This window comes from Chiloscyllium plagiosum, unplaced genomic scaffold (genome assembly GCF_037043375.1).
Source record: "Chiloscyllium plagiosum isolate Xiang-an unplaced genomic scaffold, Cpla_swu_hap1 HiC_scaffold_10, whole genome shotgun sequence".
In the NCBI taxonomy this organism is placed as follows: Eukaryota; Metazoa; Chordata; class Chondrichthyes; order Orectolobiformes; family Hemiscylliidae; genus Chiloscyllium; species Chiloscyllium plagiosum.
Genome location: NW_028270148.1, coordinates 14,346,235 through 14,366,817, shown reverse-complemented (window position 1 = coordinate 14,366,817; position 20,583 = coordinate 14,346,235). Strand labels below are relative to the sequence as shown.

General features: G+C 40.8%; 1 protein-coding gene across 4 annotated transcripts in view; it reads right to left on the bottom strand.

Moving 5' to 3' along the window:
- Positions 1-20,583, bottom strand: part of LOC122552613 (kinesin-like protein KIF13B) — a 174,998-nt gene that overhangs the window by 73,459 nt on the left and 80,956 nt on the right. For 3 of the 4 annotated variants that reach the window (XM_043695364.2, XM_043695366.2, XM_043695365.2), the window contains exons 3-10: positions 18,807-18,819; positions 15,591-15,651; positions 14,396-14,488; positions 13,553-13,733; positions 9,686-9,773; positions 8,064-8,198; positions 6,669-6,781; positions 1,602-1,713 (exon numbers count right to left, since the gene is read on the bottom strand). In XM_043695364.2, the coding sequence (XP_043551299.2) occupies positions 1,602-1,713; positions 6,669-6,781; positions 8,064-8,198; positions 9,686-9,773; positions 13,553-13,733; positions 14,396-14,488; positions 15,591-15,651; positions 18,807-18,819 (796 nt within the window). Of the gene's footprint in view, positions 1-1,601; positions 1,714-6,668; positions 6,782-8,063; positions 8,199-9,685; positions 9,774-13,552; positions 13,741-14,395; positions 14,491-15,590; positions 15,652-18,806; positions 18,820-20,583 lie in introns of those variants that run through there. The other variant, XM_087991135.1, reaches the window with a different exon arrangement.

Below are 20,583 nucleotides of genomic sequence, written 5' to 3'. Positions count from 1 at the left end.
CACCTGATAATCAGGAGTATAAAGATTACTTTCATCCTAACCTGGGTTTCAGCCAAACACTTGACCAATGAGAAGTCAAAGTGCATGGTGCCAGCAATAAAGGATAGAATTCATCCATTTCCTTGTTTACAAATATATTTATTTAATGAATATTAATCAGATGACAATGAGAACTAACCTGAGATACAATACTTGGAGAAAAGGACTGCTTGCAGATTGCTCTGTGGTTGCCACTGCAGCAGTGGTGCTAAGAGTTAGATACAATTAATGCATCATTATTTTCATGAGGCTTGGGAATTCTATGCAATGGTTGAGGCCAAAACACAAAGGAGTTAGACAAAACTCAGAGGTAAACGGATCAAAGAGTATGAGTGAAAGCTGGACCAGGGTATTGAGCTGGATGATCAACCATGACCAAATTGAATGGCAAAGCAGGCTCAAAGGGCTGACTGGCCGATTTCTGCTCCTATTATCTATGCTTGCTTCATCGTGGAGAAACAGAGGAAGGTTAGATCAAGAAAAACATATATATACCCCTACTTTCTTACTCATCATGCCAAACAAATCTCACCTAGTTCCACCCAGCCTTATTGGCTGAGGAGGACGGAATTTAGACCCGTTCAGATATCTATGCCAGAAAGGACAACAGCAGCAGCAGCAATAAAAACATCAGCTCCTTATTACGAAGTCATCTTTCTTCTTCTGGTTGCCCTCAAACAACAGGCAAACATAACCAGAAACAGAAAGTGTTAGCTGAAAGAATTCAACTGGTGCTTCAGACTGCAAACTTTGAATCCACCTTTGGTGCAGGTCAGTAAGAGCTAGCTAAACTACTTTCCACATCTGAAAGAAGCAGAGCGAAGTAATTAACAAAACTGACTCTCAAATAGTTGAATAGATGTACAGCCCTTCATAATCATCTAATCTTCATCACCACATTCTTTCTACTCTTCCAAAGTCTGGGTGTGGGGTGAAGTACTATGAACCCAGCACCACATCCAAGTCACCAGTAACCAAATAGTATTCTAGAAACTCTAAAGAAGCAGGGGATAGCAGGTTGTCAGAACTTGATTCTATGATCAGATGTCCACTTCATAGCAGACACCACAGGATGGTGTTCAGCCACATGAAGCCTCATGGCTCGAATCAGCCAATTAGGCATAAAACAGGTCTAGAAAAGAGAATTACTGGGTGTGGTATATTTACATAACAAGATAAAGAACACTAAACACTGTTCTATTGAACCAGAGCTGTACACATGACAGCAGTCCACATTCAAAGTTTACAAAAGGCAAAGCTGACTGTAAACAAGTTTCAATACAAATCTTGTGACTGTGTCTGTTATATCACCTCTCCACTGGAAGAAAAATGTTTCTATTTTCTCCTCATACAATATACCACTCTTGGGAACAAGAACAGATAGGTAGCTTTCAATAAAATCAGTCAGTTTTTAAGATACCAACTTCTCCTTCTCTCACCTAATCACTTAGCCTCTGCTCTGCTTTCACAGGATACAGAAGTACAGACAGACATCTGACAAAACAAAGGCTGGAGGTCTTAACTTTGAAAAATCGTAAACCAGGTGTAAAGTAACAATTTACCTTGAGTAGCCAAGTCAGTACAGAGTCTCTGTAAGGAACGAACTTGTTCTTGTTTTTACCAGCAGCCTGATCTGCCAAAGCAGAAATTACTAGGCCTAGTGTTGTTAAAGATCTGGGGAAGGAAGATTTAACATAAAGAAACACTATATCACTAAGAAAATGTACTTTCATCCATTCGCAAGCAAGACCAATAATCGTGAGGACCATCTAATAATATTTTTCATTCTAACAGGAACTTTTTAAAAATTTAATTTACACATGAGAGCATCGATAGCAGGGCCAACCCTTACGGCCATCCCTATATGCCTTGGAACCAAATGGCTTACTAGGCCTTTTCCAAGGGTAGTTACAAGACAACTACACTCCTGTGGTCCGGAGTTACATGTAGGCCAAACCAGACAGGGACATGTTTTCCTTCTTTTGAAGGACTTAAATGAACCAAATGGATTTTTATTACAATTGACAGCATTCTAGTTTCCATCATGCTGGCTTTTAATTCAGATAGTTACTGAATTTGAATTTCATCACTTGTCATGTTAGAATTCAAACTCACGTCTATGGAAAATGAATGGCTGGTGTCCTGGAATGCTATTCCAGTGACATTACCACAATTTGGCTCAATTCATACATTCATATTCAACACTGATGTTCCATGGAAATGGAAAGTTCTGATTGCTCAAAGGACATTTTCCATACTAATGCAAATTTAGAATACAAATTAGAATTTACTCCTGAAGGTAAATTATGGACACCAAGTTAAAAGGGCTTTCAGAATCAAACATGAGAAAAAAAGAAATTAAGTCATAGAGCAGAAGGACTTCAAAATTTTTCACGGTAGTAGATCCCTCATATTAGATAGATAGCTGAGAGTCATTAAGGTTTGTTCTAACATTTATTTAAAAAATATGTGAAGGGGACTAAAGTACTGGCAGGGAAATTTGCTAGAAATGCTTGGGAGGGTTTAAACTAGTAAGTGGGGGGGGGGGGAGAGAGGAGGAGGACCCAGGGAAAGAGATCGATCTTAGATGGGTACAGCTGAGAAACGAAGTGAGTCAAACAGTCAGGGCAGGCAGGGACAAGGTAGGACTAATAAATTAAACTGCATTTATTTCAATGCAAGGGGCCTAATAGGGAAGGCAGATGAACTCAGGGCATGGTTAGGAACATGGGACTGGGATATCATAGCAATTACAGAAACATGGCTCAGGGATGGGCAGGACTAGCAGCTTAATGTTCTAGGATACAAATGCTACAGGAAGGATAGAAAGGGAGGCAAGAGAGGAGGGGGAGTGGCACTTTTGATAAGGGATAGCATTACAGCTGTGCTGAGGGAGGATATTTCCAGAAGTACATCCAGGGAAGTTATTTGGGTGGAACTGAGAAATAAGAAAGGGATGGTCACCTTATTGGGATTGTATTATAGACCCCCCCAATAGTCAGGTGGAAATTGAGAAACAAACTTGTAAGGATATCTCAGCTATCTGTAAGAATAATAGGGTGGTTATGGTAGGGGATTTTATCTTTCCAAACATCGACTGGGACTGCTATAGTGGTAAAGGTTTAGATGGAGAGGAATTTCTTAAGTGCATACAAGACAATTTTCTGATTCAGTATGTAGATGTACCTACTAGAGAAGGTGCAAAACTTGACCTACTCTTGGGAAATAAGGCAGGGCAAGTGACTGAGGTGTCAGTGGGGGAGTACTTTGGGGCTAGCGACCATAATTCTATTCATTTTAACATAGTGATGGAAAAAGATAGACCAGATCTAAAAGTTGAAGTTCTAAATGGGAGAAAGGCCAATTTTGATGGTATTAGGCAAGAACTTTCAAAAGCTGATTGGAGGCAGACGTTCGCAGATAAAGGGACGGTTGGAAAATGGGAAGCCTTCAGTAATGAGATAACAAGAATCCAGAGAGAGTATATTCCTGTCAGGGTGAAAGGGAAGGCTGATAGCTATAGGAATGCTGGATGACTAAAGAAATTGAGGGTTTGGTTAAGAAAAAGAAGGAAACATATGTCAGGTACAGACAGGATAGATCGAGTGAATCCTTAGAAGAGTATAAAGAAAGTAGGAGTATGCTTAAGAGGGTGATCAGGAGGGCAAAAAGGGGACATGAGATAGCTTTGGCAAATAGAATTAAGGAGAATCCAAAGAGGTTTTACAAATATATTAAGGACAAAAGAGTAACTAGGGAGAGAATAGGGCCCCTCGAAGATCAGCAAGGCAGCCTTTGTGTGGAGCCACAGAAAATGGGGGAGTTACTAAATGAATATTTTGCATCAGTATTTACTGTGGAAAAGGATATGGAAGATATAAACTGTAGGGAAATAGATGGTGACATCTTGCAAAATGTCCAGATTACAGAGGAGGATGTCTTGAAACGGTTAAAGGTGGATAAATCCCCAGGACCTGATCAGGTGTACCCGAGAACTCTGTGGGAAGCTAGAGAAGTGATTGCTGGGCCTCTTGCTGAGATATTTGGATCATCAATAGTCACAGGTGAGGTGCCGGAAGACTGGAGGTTGGTAAATGTGGTGCCACTGTTTAAGAAGGGTGGTACGGACAAGCAGGGAACTATAGACCAGTGAGCCTGAACTCGGTGGTGGGCAAGTTGTTGGAGGGAATCCGGAGGGACAGGATGTACATGTATTTGGAAAGGCAAGGACTGATTCGGGATAGTTAACATGACTTTGTGCATGGGAAATCATGTCTCACAAACTTGATTGAGTTTTTTGAAGAAGTAACAAAGAGGATTGATGAGGGCAAAACGGTGGACGTGATCTGTATGGACTTCTGTAAGGCGTTCGACAAGGTTCCCCATGGGAGACTGATTAGCAAGGTTAGATCTCATGGAATAAAGGGAGAACTAGCCATTTGGAAACAGAACTGGCTCAAAGGTAGAAGACAGAGGGTGGTGGTGGAGGGTTGTTTTTCAGACTGGAGGCCTGTCACCAGTGGAGTGCCACAAGGATCGGTGCTGGGTCTTCTAATTTTTGTCATTTACATAAATGATTTGGATGCGAACATAAGAGGTACAGTTAGTAAGTTTACAGATGACACCAAAATTGGAGATGTAGTGGACAGTGAAGAGGGTTACCTCAGATTACGACAGGATCTGGACCAGATGGGCAAATGGGCAGATGGAGTTTAATTCAGATAAATGTGAGGTGCTGCATTTTGGGAAAGCAAATCTTAGCAGGACTTATACACTTAATGGTAAGATCCTAGGGAGTGTTGCTGAACAAAGAGACCTTCAAGTGCAGGTTCATAGCTCCTTGAAAGTGCAGTTGCAGTTAGATAGGATAGTAAAGAAGGCGTTTGCTATGCTTACCTTTATTGGTCAGAGTATTGAGTACAGGAGTTGGGAGGTCATGTTGCAGCTGTACAGGAAATTGGTTATGCCACTGTTAGAATATTGCATACAATTCTGATCTCCTTCCTATCGGAAAGATGTTGCGAAACTTGAAACGGTTCAGAAAAGATTTACAAGGATGTTGCTAGGGTTGGAGGATCTGAGCTACAGGGAGAGGCTGAACAGGCTGGGGCTGTTTTCCCTGGAGCATCGGAGGCTGAGGGGTGACCTTATAGAAGTTTACTAAATTATGAGGGGCATGGATAGGATAAATAGGCAGGGTCGGGGAGTCCAGAACTAGATGGCATAGGTTTCGGGTGAGAGGGGAAAGATATAAAAGAGACCCAAAGGGCAACGTTTTCACACAGAGGGTGGTATGTGTATGGAATGAGCTGCCAAAGGATGTGGTGGAGGCTGGTACAATTGCAACATTTAAGAGGCATTTGGATGGGTATATGATTGGAAGGGTTTGGAGGGATTTGGGCCAGGTGCTGGCAGGTGGGACTAGATTGGGTTGGGATATCTGGTCGGCATGGACGGGTTGGACCGAAGGGTCTGTTTCCGTGCTGTACATCTCTATGACTCTATAGGAGTTGGAAGGTCATATTGTGGCTATACAGGACATCAGTTAGGCCCCTTTTGGAATATTGCATGCAATTCTGGTCTCCTTCCTATTGGAAGGAAGTTGCGAAACTTGAAAGGGTTCAGAAAAGACTTACAAGAATGTTGTCAGGGCTGGAGGGTATGGGCTAGAGAGGAAGGCTGAATAGACTGGGGGTCGTTTTGCTGGACCAGAGTCTGAGGGGATAACTTTATCGAGGTTTATCAAGTCATGAAGGGCATAGATAGGGTAAATAGACAACGTCTTCTCCCCAAGATGGGGGTGCCTAAACAAGAAGGTATAGGTTTAAGGTGAGAGTGGAAAGATTTAAAATGGACCTAAGGGGCAACTTTTTCACGCAGAGGTTGGTGCACGTATAGAATGGAGAGGCCAGAGGAAGTGGTGGAGGTTGGTACAATCCTAACATTTAAAAGGCATCTGGATGGGTATATGAAACGGAAGGGTTTAGAGGGACGTGGGCCAAATGCTAACAAATGGGACTGGATTTATTTGGTCAACATGGACTAATTGGACCTAAGGGTGTTTTTCTGTGCTGTATATCTCTATGACTCAATCAAGTAGCCAAGCCAAGGATAGTAAGGAGTTGTTTAAATATAAACAACTTCACAGATTACTGGGAAAGATAATGCAGTAGATTCAGTATACATCAACCTGCCATATTGGACTTGGAATGTCAAGTAAATGGAACGTTTCTCCTTCAACTATTACAATTCAGGTCAAAAATTAAAAGGTAGGATTTTTTTATTGAATCCTTTTGAATGGCCAAAAATATTCCGAGAGGGGTTGATAGAGAATTGCACGTCCTACACAAAATCTAAGATCCTTTTTAAAAGAGTTGGAAAAATGAATATGTTCCTTTCAACATTAGACTTCTAAAGAAAAAGAGGCAAGGATGAATAGCGACTCCCTCAACAAGTCACAATGCCAATAGTTCTTATGTTTAGATAATGGCTTGCCCATCTGATTTGGAGTTAAGGGGTAGTAATCCTGCACAATTGACACCTATAGCTTTGGAATATTATTTTTATAAGCACCAATTAGTAAGTAGCTGTAAATTGAACATTTCATCACAGCGATCACGAAAGCTCACTTATTAATGTTGCTTCCTTCCTTTAATCGATCTCCAGCAGCTCCAGATTTCGCTGCCCTCTCACTGCCTGCCAGGTCCACAAGGCTCAGTTTACTCACCTTCTCACCTGAAGTCTATATAGAAAGAAAATACTGCAGTTAGCTCACATCTGGCTATACAGGAATCTCAAAAATTAATTCCTCTCCTAATCCAAACCACTTTTCTTTCCCAAGATGACCCAAGATATAAAACCAAGAACCCATGAAATAGGAGCAGACTTAGGCCATGCAGTCTGTCAAGCCTGTTCCACCATTTAATATAACAGTGGCTGATCTAGGGCTTCCAACTCAGCTTTCCCGCCCACATTCTATGTCCTTCAATTCCCTGAACAGCAAATACCTACCTATCCCAATGATGAATGTATTCAGCAGTGGAAACTCCACAACCCTCTACTGGCATAAAACTCCAAAGATTCACAACCTTTTGAATGAGGAAATGCCTCATCTCAATTCTAAATAATTGGCCCCTTACCCTAAGACTGCATCTGTGCTATATTCCTTCAGACCTTCACAGACCAAGAAGTTTTCTTCTCCAACATCTGTCTTTCTATTTGTGTGACACATTGCCACAAATACAATATTATGCTTGCTGTAACTCCATGCGACACCTTTCAGATGTTTTTGAAATTGCAAATAAACCACATCCACTTTTTCTAATGCCCAGTTCCTGCTTCTAAGAAGCCTATAAAGTTGATAAGGTGTAATCTGCCTTATAGAAATTGATCCACACAACCCTGACAATCATCGGTTTCAGTAATTGTGAATAATTCCACCATTTGACTTCAAAATTGTCACCTTGGCTTTCAAATTCCACATGGCACCACCCCACTTTGATTTAACCATAATTTGGTCCAAGCACACTCTGCCTAAAATGAGATCTTGTTTTCTCCATTGCACTCCACCACAGCCCACTCAATGAGCCACAGTGCATTTTGGAACTCTGGGCATAGTTCAAAATAGCCTCCTTGCTTTTAGAAAGAGACAAAAAAAACTGCAGATACTGAAATCCAAGGTAGGCACGCAGGAGCTTGGAAGAACATAGCTAGCCAGGTAGCATTAGGAGGTGGAGAAGTCAACATTTCAGGCGTAAAAAGGGTTACACCAGAAACATTGACTTCTCCACCTCCCGATGCTGTCTGGCTTGCTGTGTTCTTCCAGCCTCCTGCTTGCCTCCCAGCTTTTAGAAGCCAATTTTCCCATTAAATCTTCATCTTATTGAGTATTAGAGTCATAGAGATCTCTTACTGTTTTCTACTTGATACCCATTTGCAACTACTTCACCTGAGCACCCAGGCTACCTCCTGCACATAAGCAGCACCTCTAAAATTCAAATAGATTTCAATGCATATTTCCTCACCCCAGATTGGAGATCATATAGTGTGTGTGTAAGGATAATGTTGAATACTGCATGGGAACGACTACTCTCCTCATTCATGTTCGTTGCAGCAACTGTTCGAGACTTATTCCCTTCTGACATCAAAGACTCAATGTCCTGTTGAATAAGAGAAACATGTTTTTTTAAAATATTGCCCTCTCCCATAGAACTTTTTTCCCATTCTGTTCGAATTTCCTGTTATCTTAAAATAGGTACAATCAAGGTCATTCATTTCAAATCTTATGACAGCTCCCAACAGACAGCCTCTTAAAAGCTTGAGAGCTGCAAATAACTTGTCACTTGTCTTGTTCCAAGAAAAAAACTATTTTCTTGTGAGACAGGGGATATGGTTTGAAAAAACAAAAACACACAAGTGCAGATATTGTAAATCAGAAACAAAATCTGTAATTGCTGGAAAAATGCAGGTCTGGCAGCAGATAGAGCCTGGAGAGTTTGTGGGTAACAACCCCACAAAAACCCATTGTCAGTCACTAACAGTTCACATTAGCAGCTATTATCCCAGGCTGACCTTCAGGCATTCCTTTGTCTGCTCAATTGTTTCTCTCTCTCTCTCTCTCTGGGCTCCATCTCCACTTATCTTTACTCCTCCCCCTCACCCCACTCCATATCTACCAAACTTTTTCTAGCTACAGTCCATTCTGAAGAGGAGTCACTGGACCCAAGATGTTAAGTCTGCTTTCTCTCCACAGATACTGCCAGACCTGGGGGGAAATATAATACTTGGAGTGGTGTACTGCAGATAATGTGTTACCTCCATATGCTGCATTTAAGAATTTTTGTCACTTTATGTTGAAAGCATCTTAGTCACATCTTTAAGAAAACTGGGGAAGCTTAGACAGCAGCTGCAAGTCAAGTCCAGTCTAAAACTTCTTTGCATGCTTGGCAAAATTTCAACTATTTTAATGCATTATATTAGACCATACGTCATGTGTAGGAGTGACATACTACCAAGAATACCCTGTCGCCCAAACACTGGGTCTCTCTGTTGGTGCACCCCTTAAGAGTTGTATGTTGTAGATTAGAAGGAAACAACAATATACACCCAAGTCAGAAAGATGCGCAACTTCAGACACACAACTTGGGAGACTCCCACAATATGCTATTTTTAAATTTACTTGGTGGCAGGGAATAGAGGAGAGCAAGTGTAACTGAATTAACTTTGGTTTAAGAAGAAAAGTAAGAGATGAAAACCAAAGTTTCTGAAAATTTCAGTTGTCAAAAACTTCCAGCATGTTGAAAATTAAAACAAAGTCAGCATTGTTTCCAAGAATATTTACAACCGTTCAGCCATTTGCTTCAACCAAAATATAGTAAATAACACCTCAAGCAATAGCGTGTACACAAAACAGTCTGTCATGTTGGCAATAAAATCCAATAGCATAAATCTTAAGATTTTTAACCACTAAATTTTAAACTGAAGGCTTTGAATAAAGTAGTAATTTTTTTTTGTAGCGACTTCAATTGTAACCAGTGTTTTGGTTTGTGGTAACACCAACCACTTGAAAACCTTACTTCTGCTACATTTTAGAAGTTGCTACCCACAAAATCATGTTTGACACAGTTTGATTAATTATATTCCTTACCTTGTAGCTTGTCACAGCCAGTTTGGACAGACCGTCCACATATGGACCTAAAACTTTGTGTTCCCTCACCTTCAAAGTGTGTCGGCTCCTATAAAACAAGTGCGCAAAAATGTATAACAAAATAAAATTTTAAAAAATTCAGGTGAGAAACAAATTGTATTTGTATCTCTGGTTTCATATCAGAATAGTGCTGACAGATATGAAACAATAATGAGACTGCAAGGTCTGCATTTTGAGCAGCTGGTGATGCACTTTACAAAGTGGAACCAATGCCATAATGTTCCTCTTCAATCAAGAAGTAAGAACCTTTCATTCAGGAGATCAAAATTCTGAAACGTTTCTAATTTTATTTTCTTAGTTCACCATTTTGAAGCTTCTCTGGATCATTTCTAATGCAAATTGTTAATTGCACATTGGTTAGAATGTAGCAATTGGAATGGGGTGGCTGACCAATGGGTTGGCATGTCTTGGAATATATTCTGTAAAACTGTTCTATTGCATACATACTATTTATTCCACCATGGAATGAATGTATTGGTTTTACTGTTCAACTCAAATTCTGCTTCAGGTGGAGGTGAGCTGCTTTTTTGAACCTCATACCTGTTGTTCACCACATGTTTTCAATTCATATTATGTAAAAAACCAGAGAATCTCATTCTTCTCATCAGTGCAGGAGGCTCATTGGCCCGTTGTGGCTGACTGGATACATTTCGTCGCGCATGATGCTACAGGCAGATATGTGAGGAAATAAGATAATTAAAATACCACTTACTTTATCTTCTCCATCAAGCAGGGTATCCTCACCTATTATTCATCCTCACACAACCCACTAAAATAAGTTTTTTCTAATATCAAGAGATAAATATGGCTAAAGACAGGATTTGTTTAAGCCACACTCCAGTCAGCATTAAGAGAAAAGTCATATGTAGTGATGAGATTCTCTGGTTCTTTACATATGAATTGAAAACATGTGATGAACTACAGGTATGAGGTTCAAAAAAGTAGCTCATCTCCACCTGAAGCAGAATTAGAGTTGGACAGTAAAACCAACACATTCATTCCATGTTGGAATAAAGAGTATGCATGCAGCACCTCCAAGAAAGTAGGTGCTTTGTGATGTCAATCTCCAGAAAGGATCCCAAGGCAGAAGATGAGGCGTTCTTCCTCCAGACATCGGGTGGTTAGGATTTGGCATGGAGGCAGCCCAGGACGTGCATGTCCTTTGTAGAGTGGGTGGAGGAGTTGAAATGTTTGGTTATGGGACGATGAGATGGTTTACTGCGCGCGTCCCAGAGATGTCCTTTGAAACGATCCGCAAGTTGGCATCCTATTTCCCCAGTGTAGAGGAAACCACATCAGGAGCAATGGACACAGTAGATGACATGTGTGGAAGTACAGGTAAATCTCGGTTGAATGTGGAAGGATCCTTTGGAACCTTGGATGGAGGTAAGGGGAGAGGTGTGGACACAGGTTTTGCACTTCTTGTGGTGGCGGGGGAGGGTGCCGGGAGTGGAGGGAAGGTTGGTGGGGGGCCATGTACCTAACAAGGGAGTCGTGGAAGGAATGGTCTCTCCAGAACGCAGATTGGGGTGGGGAGGGAAATTTTTCCCTGGTGGTGGGGTCTGTTCTTAGGTGATGGAAATGGTAGAGAATGATGCGATGTATACAGAGGTTGGTGGGGTGGAAGGTGAGAACTGGAGGGATTCTGTCCTTGTGGTTACAGGTGTGGGAAGTGGAGAAAATACGCTGGAGGGCATCATCCACCACGTGGGAGGGGAGGAATTGGGAATAAGGGATAGCATTTCACACGAGCCAGGGCGGGAGGCGGCGCACATGAGCACACGAGCCAGGGTGTGTACACCTCTACTTGCCACACTTCCGCACTTGAACCCCACCTCTCTAATTGCAACAAGGACTCCCCCACCCCAGGCAAAAAACTTTGTCTATTTACCCTATCCTCACTTCTCATGATTTTATAAATCTCTATCAGGTCACCCCTCAGCCTCCAACACTTGCGGGAAAACAGCCACAGCCTATACAGACTCTCCCTGTAGCTCAAATCCTCCAGCCCTGGCAACATTGTGCAAATCTTGCTGAAGAAATCATGATCAAAAAGTAGATCTCAACTGAAGTGTCAACAAATGAGACCAATGAAGTTTAATCCATGCAAGAAGAAAAATTAATACTGTTGACACACATCACGAGGTGTAAAGAGACAGAAAATTGCCTCGTGGAAGAAATCCTTCCAATCCTCTCACTTCCTCCAAACCAAAAGGGTAGCCATGGACACCCGCATGGGCCCCAGCTATCCCTGCCTCTTTGTCGTGTATGTGGAACAGTCCATCTTGCACAACTACACCAGCGCCAACCCACACCTTTTCCTCTGCTACATGAATGACTGTTTCGGCACTAACTCATACTCCCACAAGGAGGTTGAACGGTTCACTAACACCTTTCACCCCACCCTCAAATTCACATGGATTATCACAGACACCTCCCTCCCATTCCTGGACCTTTCCGCATCCACCTTTGGCGACCATCTAATCTCAGACATCTACTACAACCCCACCAATTACCAGAGTTACCTGGACTACACCACCTTCCACCTTGCCTCCTGTAAAAATGCCATCCTTTATTCCCAATTCCTCTGCTTCTGCCACATCTGTTCCCAGGAGGACCAATTTCACCACTGAAAATCCAACATGGCCTCCTCCTTCATAGACTGCGATTTCCTCTCCCACATGGTCAACCATGCCCTCCAGTGCATCTCCTCCACTTCCCGCAACTCTGCCCTTGAATCCCACCCCTCTGGTCCTCACCTTCCACCCCACCAACCTCCGAATACATCGCATCATCCTCCGCCACATCCACCACTTACATACAAACCCCACCACGAGGGATATTTTTCCCTCCCCACCTCTATCAGCACTCCAGAGAGACCATTCCCTCTGTAGCTCCCTTGACAGATTCCAGCCCCCCCCCCCCCCAACCAGCTCTGCCACCACAGGAGGTGCAAAACCTGCATCCACACCTTCCCCCTCACCTCCAAGGCCCCAAAGGTCCTTGCACATTTGACAGAAATTTACCTGTACTTTCACAAATGTCATCTACTGTATCTGTTACACCCGATGTGGTCTCCTCTATATCGGGGACACAGGACGCCTATTTGTGTATCATTTCAGAGAACATCTCTGGGGCACCCGCACCAATCAACCCCACCACCCTTTGGTAGAACAGTTAAACTCCCTCTCCCACTCCACCAAGGACATACAGGTCCTGGGCATCCTCCATAACCAAGCCCTAACCACCAATGTCTTCCGCCTTGGGACCCTGCAACCACATGTGATCAATGTAGATTTCACCAGTTTCATCATTCCCTCCCCACCTCTTCCCCACACCCTCCCCCAAACATTATCCCAGGCCCAAGCCTCCAACTCAGCACCGCCCACTTGACCTGTCCATCATCTTTCCAATCTATCCACTCCACCCTCCTCTCCGACCTATCACCTTCTCCCCAACCTTCATCTACCTACTGCATTCCCAGTTACCTTCCCCCCAGTCGCATCCCTCTCCAGCTTATCAGAGACCCTGGCCCACAAGCCTCATTCCTGATGAAGGGCATGTGCCCAAAACGTTGATTCGTCTGCTCCTCGGATGCTGCCTGACCTGCTGTGCTTTTCCAGCACCCCGCTCTCTACTCTGATCTCCAGCATCTGCAGTCCTCACTTTCTCCTCGTTGAAAAAATGTCAATGGTGAATTAAAGTTAAAGCAGTACAGAAGTACTGTGTTAATGCATACCCAACAAAATGACTTCCACTTCCGGATTTAAGTATGCTTGCTCTTCACCTTTATTTTCTCTCACTTACCCTTTTGGATCAAGGAGGTCGCGGACCTTTTCATTGTAGATTTCCATGTATGACACTTCAACAGTGAAAGTTTGTTCCTCATTGGCCTCTTGCAATGCTCGCTCGAATAGTTTGCTGCATAATCGGGGGATCAAACCTGGCTTGTCCTTTGAACCCATCATTGTGTAAGATTTCCCTGAGCCTAACCAATAGGTATGGATAGATAATTAATAAGGTATTAAAACACAAAATAAATTCAGCTTCACTCTTCCAAACACTATGGAAAATAGGGCAGTCTGAAATGAATAGTTACTTTACAAATATAGTTGTCTTTGTCTTATTTTTAGATTCCCTACAGTGTGGAAACAGGCCCTTTGGCCCAAGAAGCCCACACCAATCCTCCGAAGAGTAACCCACCCAGACCCATTTCCCTCTGATTAACGCACCTAACTTATGGGCAATTTAGCATGGCCAATTCTTCTGACCTGCACATCTTTGGACTGTGGGAGGAAACCGGAGCACCCGGAGGAAACCCACGCAGACACGGGGAGAATGATCAAACTCCACACAGATAGTTGCCCAAGGCTGGAATCGAACCTGGGACCTGGTGCTGTGAGGCAGCAGTGCTAACCACTGAGCCCCATTTTCATCAGTTTAAGCAGCACCTATTTGACAGAAGTAACATCAGATCAAAACGATCTATAGTAAAAGCTTGCAAGGATCCCTGTAAAATCATATTTACATTTATTCACTTGACTAAGATAGTTAGCTAGAACTTCATATGACAGCTAAGCTGCTCTGGTAATTGCACATTGTTTTACAAGTTACATTCATTTAAAGAAATACACTATTGAAATATCTTACCAGTCTGTCCATAAGCAAATATACAAGCATTGTATCCTTGAAATGCATTTTGCAGCAAATTTTCACCAAGACATTTGAACACTATGTCTTGACCTAGAACGAGAAAGAATGGAGGAGAGAAAAATGGAAATAACTGTACAGTTATATAAAATGAAGAATAATGACTGATAAGTAGCAGTACAAATGTGCACTTAATGAGGTCAACACATTGTCGGACAGGACTGTAAATCTTAAGCGGGTACTTCTGGCAACTCCAATGGACCCAATAAGTTACTGTTTTTCTCTCCACAGACGCTGCCTGACCTGCTGCATTTCTTCAGCAACTTTGACCTTATTCTGGATTTCACACTTCCCAGCAGCAGTTATGCAATGATGAATGCACATACGGATGGTGGGAGCTACCAGAAGTAGATTCAGCTGCAATGCTATCCTCATCATTGTCCAGGTACACATACAAAAAAAATCACTATTTAGGTGGCTCTCAAGTAGACTACCAGCATCTTCCAAACTATACTCAATACATGTCAGTGCATTTGAAACAGTGGAACAGTTGGAACAACATTTTTGAATGAAAGAAAAAGAACCAGACACCAATGCACTTCATGCTAGGTATTTTAATTGTCCCTTTGTGGATGCCAAGAGTCAGAAAAGTGATCAGGGTGTCCAATAGTTCTTACTCAGTATGAAAAAGGCCTTGATATAGTCAAATAAATAAACCACATTTATTATTTCATCACACTAGCCTAAGCCTGGTCAGCCTGTGCACATATATTGTGAGTTAAGTAAGAGTTTGTAACCTATGAATAATTTCAAGTGGATGAAAAGTGGCAGACAAGGCTTCAATATAAAGAATAAAAGAGTTGAATTCTTGCTTTTCAGCTTGCTCTGCCACCAACGTCTTAATTATTAAGTGAATACAGCAAGTTCCTGACATCAGAGGTTAACAGAAGTAGTTAGGGAGCAAGAGAATGAAATGCCATTTCGATACAATCCAGAAGATAAGCTCCTATTCTGACTCCACACTTCCCTGTTTCACTGTTTCACCTTCTCAAATGGTGTCAGAGGCAGAAGGACCCAAACAAACAGGAGGTGGCGAAAGGATAACTAGAAATCAGCTTAATATCACAAGCAAGCTATATCTCACAGACACCATATTAATTCCTGAAAGCTTTACTGTAGAATAAATGCAACATACCTGCATACTTCTCCTTAACGGACTCATCCATTGACCAAAAGCAGTGATCATATGCAAAAACCTACGTACATAAAAAGGGAAAAATAACTTGGTCAGCATTCATTTCAGATTGGTCTCGGAAAGGACACGTATACTTAACTAAAATAAAATTAAAATGATATATATAGGTCTTAAATAAAAATGGAAGACTAAGATATAGTTCATGCTTTAAATACACAGAATGCATTTCAGTTGAAAGCTGTTACAGCCAAGACCTTTCATTCTAGGATTGACGAATCCGACCTGAAATCTTCTCTCTCATGCTCATTGGACTAACCTGCTGTACATTTCCAGCAGTTTTTAAATGTTAGATTTGTACTATTCACAATTTGAAATTCAAAATGTCACTTCATCTTGGCCATTCCCCCTCCAATCAGGAGATTAGCCAAGACCAAAGTAATACTCATTTTAGTCACTTTGTAACACAGAACTTGATTATTACTGGAAATAAAGACAGACATACTGTCAAGCTTTTCATCTTGCATTTGTCAGAACAGATGCAAGAATACCCAATTTCAAAGGGAACATGAATTTATACTGATTGAGGAACAGGATGATAATTCGTTGACAAGTGCACACTGCCTCAACCAATGCATCAGGGGACAGTTATCCCAAAGCTTTTAACTGAAAGCCACAAAATTTTTTCTTGTCTATAGTTAGGATGACACAGTAGTTAGTACCGCTGCATCACGGTGCCAGGGACCCAGGTTTGATTCTCACCCTCAGGTGAGAGTTTGTACATTTTTCCTTTGCCCACTTCCACTAGGAATTCAATGATTCTATGAGACCAAGGTCTTCTGAATGAATATGTTGTTTCCAGTAACTGTAAGCGAGCCATATTGCAAGCATGACTGGTAATCTTGAATTGGATGCTGGTGTAATTCTTGACACATGCCTGTTTGTTCAGTGATTTCTGCCTAATCACACCTAATAGTTCTGAGTTTTGACAGCATGGGCAGGTGCAGTGCAGTCTGTACCCAGTCTGTTGTAAACAGCAAAAGGGATTTGATAACTGATACAATCCATCAGTCACTGGGACATATGACCTGCATGGCCAGCATCACATCAGCATTAATATTCATGTACTACATTGTTCATTTGTGTGGTGACTAGAATATCTTTTGGGCTTGGCAACAATATCCTGTTAATGAAGAATATTGAAGCAGGCTTGCCTTCATTGCTCAGAGCTTTGAGTACAAAAGTAAGGACATTATGTTGAGGACACTGATGAGGCCTCTTCTGGAGTACTGCGTCCAGTTCTGGTCTCCCTGTTACAGGAAGAATTTTATTAAACTGGAGAGGATTAAGAAGAGATTTACCAGGATATTGCCAGGAATGGAATTATAAAGAGAGGCTGGGACCTTTTTCACTGGAGACTAGGGAGGTTGAGAAGTGACCTTATGAAGGTTTATAAAATAATGAGGGTTATAGATAAGGTGAATGGCAGGTATAGTTTCCCCGGGGTGGGGGATTTCAAGATTATGGGGCATATTTTCAAGGTGAGGGGAGAAAAATTAAAACAAAACATGAGGGTTTTTTTAAAACACAGTGGTTTGTGTGTGGAATGAACTTCCAGAGGAAGTGGTGGATGCGGGTACAGTTATAACATTTAAAAGACATTTGAATAAGTACATGAATAAGACATGCCTGGAGGGCTATAGACCAAGCGCAGGCACGTTAGTCTACTTTAGCTTCGAATTTTAGACTGGTTGGACCCAAGGGTCTGTTTCCACGCTGTATGACTCTATAATATTGCTCGAGTTGCTACCGCACAGCAGGCGTATGAAACGATTAACTTCACCTGTTTCAGATTTTTAAGAGACCTTAACCTTCATGAGTAATTTGAGTTTATTGCAGGAAAAAAAAATGCCTCAATGAACTTTGAGGACAATAGAGAAATTAAGTATCAGAATTAACTTTACCACGGTCTGATCACTTTATCAAGAGGAGTCTGATCCAGTTATTAAAGAAGGTCAGCTCAAAAAAATGTACATTGGAATCTTGAAGTAGATTAGAAATTCAAGCATAATCTATGACATACTAATTATCGACACAACAGAGCACACAAACTTTTAAGTTCATCAGTGCTTGTAGGTTCGATACCGAGCAAAAGAATTGAGTGTCAGATTACTGAAGAATAAGCAATGAGTAAATAAAATATTAACAAAATCTATTAGCATGTGCACAAGTGAAACATAAAGCTCGTTGTATAAACTCTAACACCATTTAAATTAATAAACCTTCAGGTCTACTTGATAAAACTGAAATGAAATTTTCACTCTTACATTGTTTATTGTAAAGTTACAATGTAAAGTGATGTCATGAAGCTTCCAGAGAAATAATTGTTTAGTTTATAAAAGCTAGGATGCCAACATGTAAATAAAAGGTGACACAGTTTAATATTTGGATGCAGGCATTCAACATCAAATTCATTATAAGAAATAGAATGTGGAATAATACTTCCCTAGTACTGCATTCATTTGAGAAATAGGTAATAGGCTTGGAATAGGAGCCATAGCACTCCAACACCAAAATATTCATTAATTTTCTTGTTGTTCATGATATGGGTGCCAATGACATTTATTAACCATCCTTATTTGCTTTAAGGTGGGCATGGTTTGTCAACTTGTAGAACTACAGCATCAATATACCCAACAATGCTTGGAGTTCAGAGTTCCAGAATTTAAACCCAGCAATAATACAGACATGATACAATATGTTCAAGTCAGAATGCTGCATGACTTAGAGGGAAATTTGGAGTTGTAACCACTTGCTTGCCTTGTCCTTCTAAAATGGTGAAGATCTTGTGTTTGCAAGACATTGGGGATTTGCTGCAGTACATCTGCAGATAGCATAAACCGCAGTCATACTGGCAATGAGAGGAGAGGATATTTAAGATGCTGGATTAACTGCTAATGAAGCAGAACTGCTTTGATTTGGTTGACACTAAACTTCTTCAATATTGTTTCAGCAGTACCCATTCAGGCAAGTGAGACATACTCCATAAGATTTCTCATTTTGTCACTGATGGAAAGGATCAAACCTCACCACCAACTTTTTGCACTGAACTGCAATGATCTGTTTTCTAAATGTAGTGGGTATATATAATACTGCAAATCTGTATCACTCCACTGTCTCTGTTAACACTGAGAAGAGCAGAAACAAATTCAAACGTACCTTTGGCTGGCTCCTGTTGTTAAATGACATCCCAATTTTCAAATAGAAGTACCCAAATGGAAAGAAAAATAAAACAAAAAGTTTGATTATAGTCAAAGATTAGCTTGAAATTATGGAATGAAAGCAAAGCACATAGACAACTGAAATGCATTTGGTTGCCTATGGCAATTATGCTCTGGGCTGATCACGAGAGAGTCATGCAACAGAACAACAATTGTTATTTCCAGCAACACAAGTTCAGAAAAAATGTTCAATCAAATGGTGTCAGATCAGCCACAAAACAGGATGAAAAAGGTCTCGATTATGTGATTGACATCAAGAGCAAAGTTTAAACTAAAACCTGTCATCTGAATTCCACTCCCACCTCAAATAGAAAGTGGGACAATTGCCTGAAAATTATTCCAATATCTAATTATTAAAGTAAAAACAAAAACCTATGGAGTTTTTTGAACTGATGCAAACATCAGAATATCCTATTTAAATAATTGATAAGATCTACAAGGCTTCATAATTGTAGAAAAGTCAATGTACTTTATTTGGGTCAACGATTAAGAATGGATTTCAGCAACAGACTTGGGCATTTTGGGGTGGACGCAATGCAGTATTTCATATTACTTCACATGCCAGTGTCACTTGATATACAGGCTGCATTTCTCATTTAATAAGCTTGTTAAATATCACATACTACATCTTCGAAAGTTTCTTTCTCTTACATATTAAATAGGTTTGTAATTGATCAAATTCTCATATTTAAACCAAAAAAAAGTGCAACCACAAACAAAATGAATCAAGTTCATGAATGGGTTATATCATTCCATTTATGTTTAGTGTGCGTTTTCACAAATGCTTCAAGTACTTAGCGATGAACAGATTCCTGATGTTACTGCACGTTGCGATTTGGACTGCATTTACACCAAGCTAGCTTTACTGCAAGTCAAATAGACAAATTAAAATGTTAAATTGCATAACTAATTTTGATACAGAAAATTAGAGTTGTGGTAGAGGATCCATGCAGCATTTCTAACACAGTATGGAGGACTTTAAAATCAAAGTTTGAGAAGTTTTATGTACTTAACAGAACAAATTACAAAGTCTCTGTTTGATCAAAGAATTAATAGATTTCTCAACTCTTACAGATAATTGACAAAACTTGCATTATTAAATTAAATTAACCTTGGGACAATATTCTGACCTTGACCAATTTTTAAAATGCTATGAAACTACAAATTCTATGAACAAAAGAACCTTGACAACTGTAAATCACTGCATCAGTAAAGTTCCTATTACCAGAATGTTTGATAATGGATACTTGTAACATAATGGCATAAAGTACAAAGATGATTTTCAATAATAGATACTATGTGTGAATATGTTGTCACTTAACACACTTGAAAACTTCGGGATTGAATTGTCTAGCTGATCCAATTGACTGAGAATACACATATAGATACACCCTTACATCCGTAAGAGCTACAAGCGACACAGGGAACACAGTTAAAAGTACAACATAATTTTGTCTGAGCAAACATATAGGTCAATAACTTGAGGACTTGTACTGGTATCCACATGTTTACTTTCTAGTATATAATAAGGGTGTGGATGGTTTAGAAAAAACGTAACCAGGCGACCCACACTGTCAAGGCTATGGACCAAGTCGTGTAAAACAGGATTAGAATAGTTTGTTTTGATGGGCGCAGACTTGATGGGCTGAAGGACCATTTTCTGTGCCACAGGCATCAATGACGACAATATTTTTGAAGTCTTTACTCAACATTCC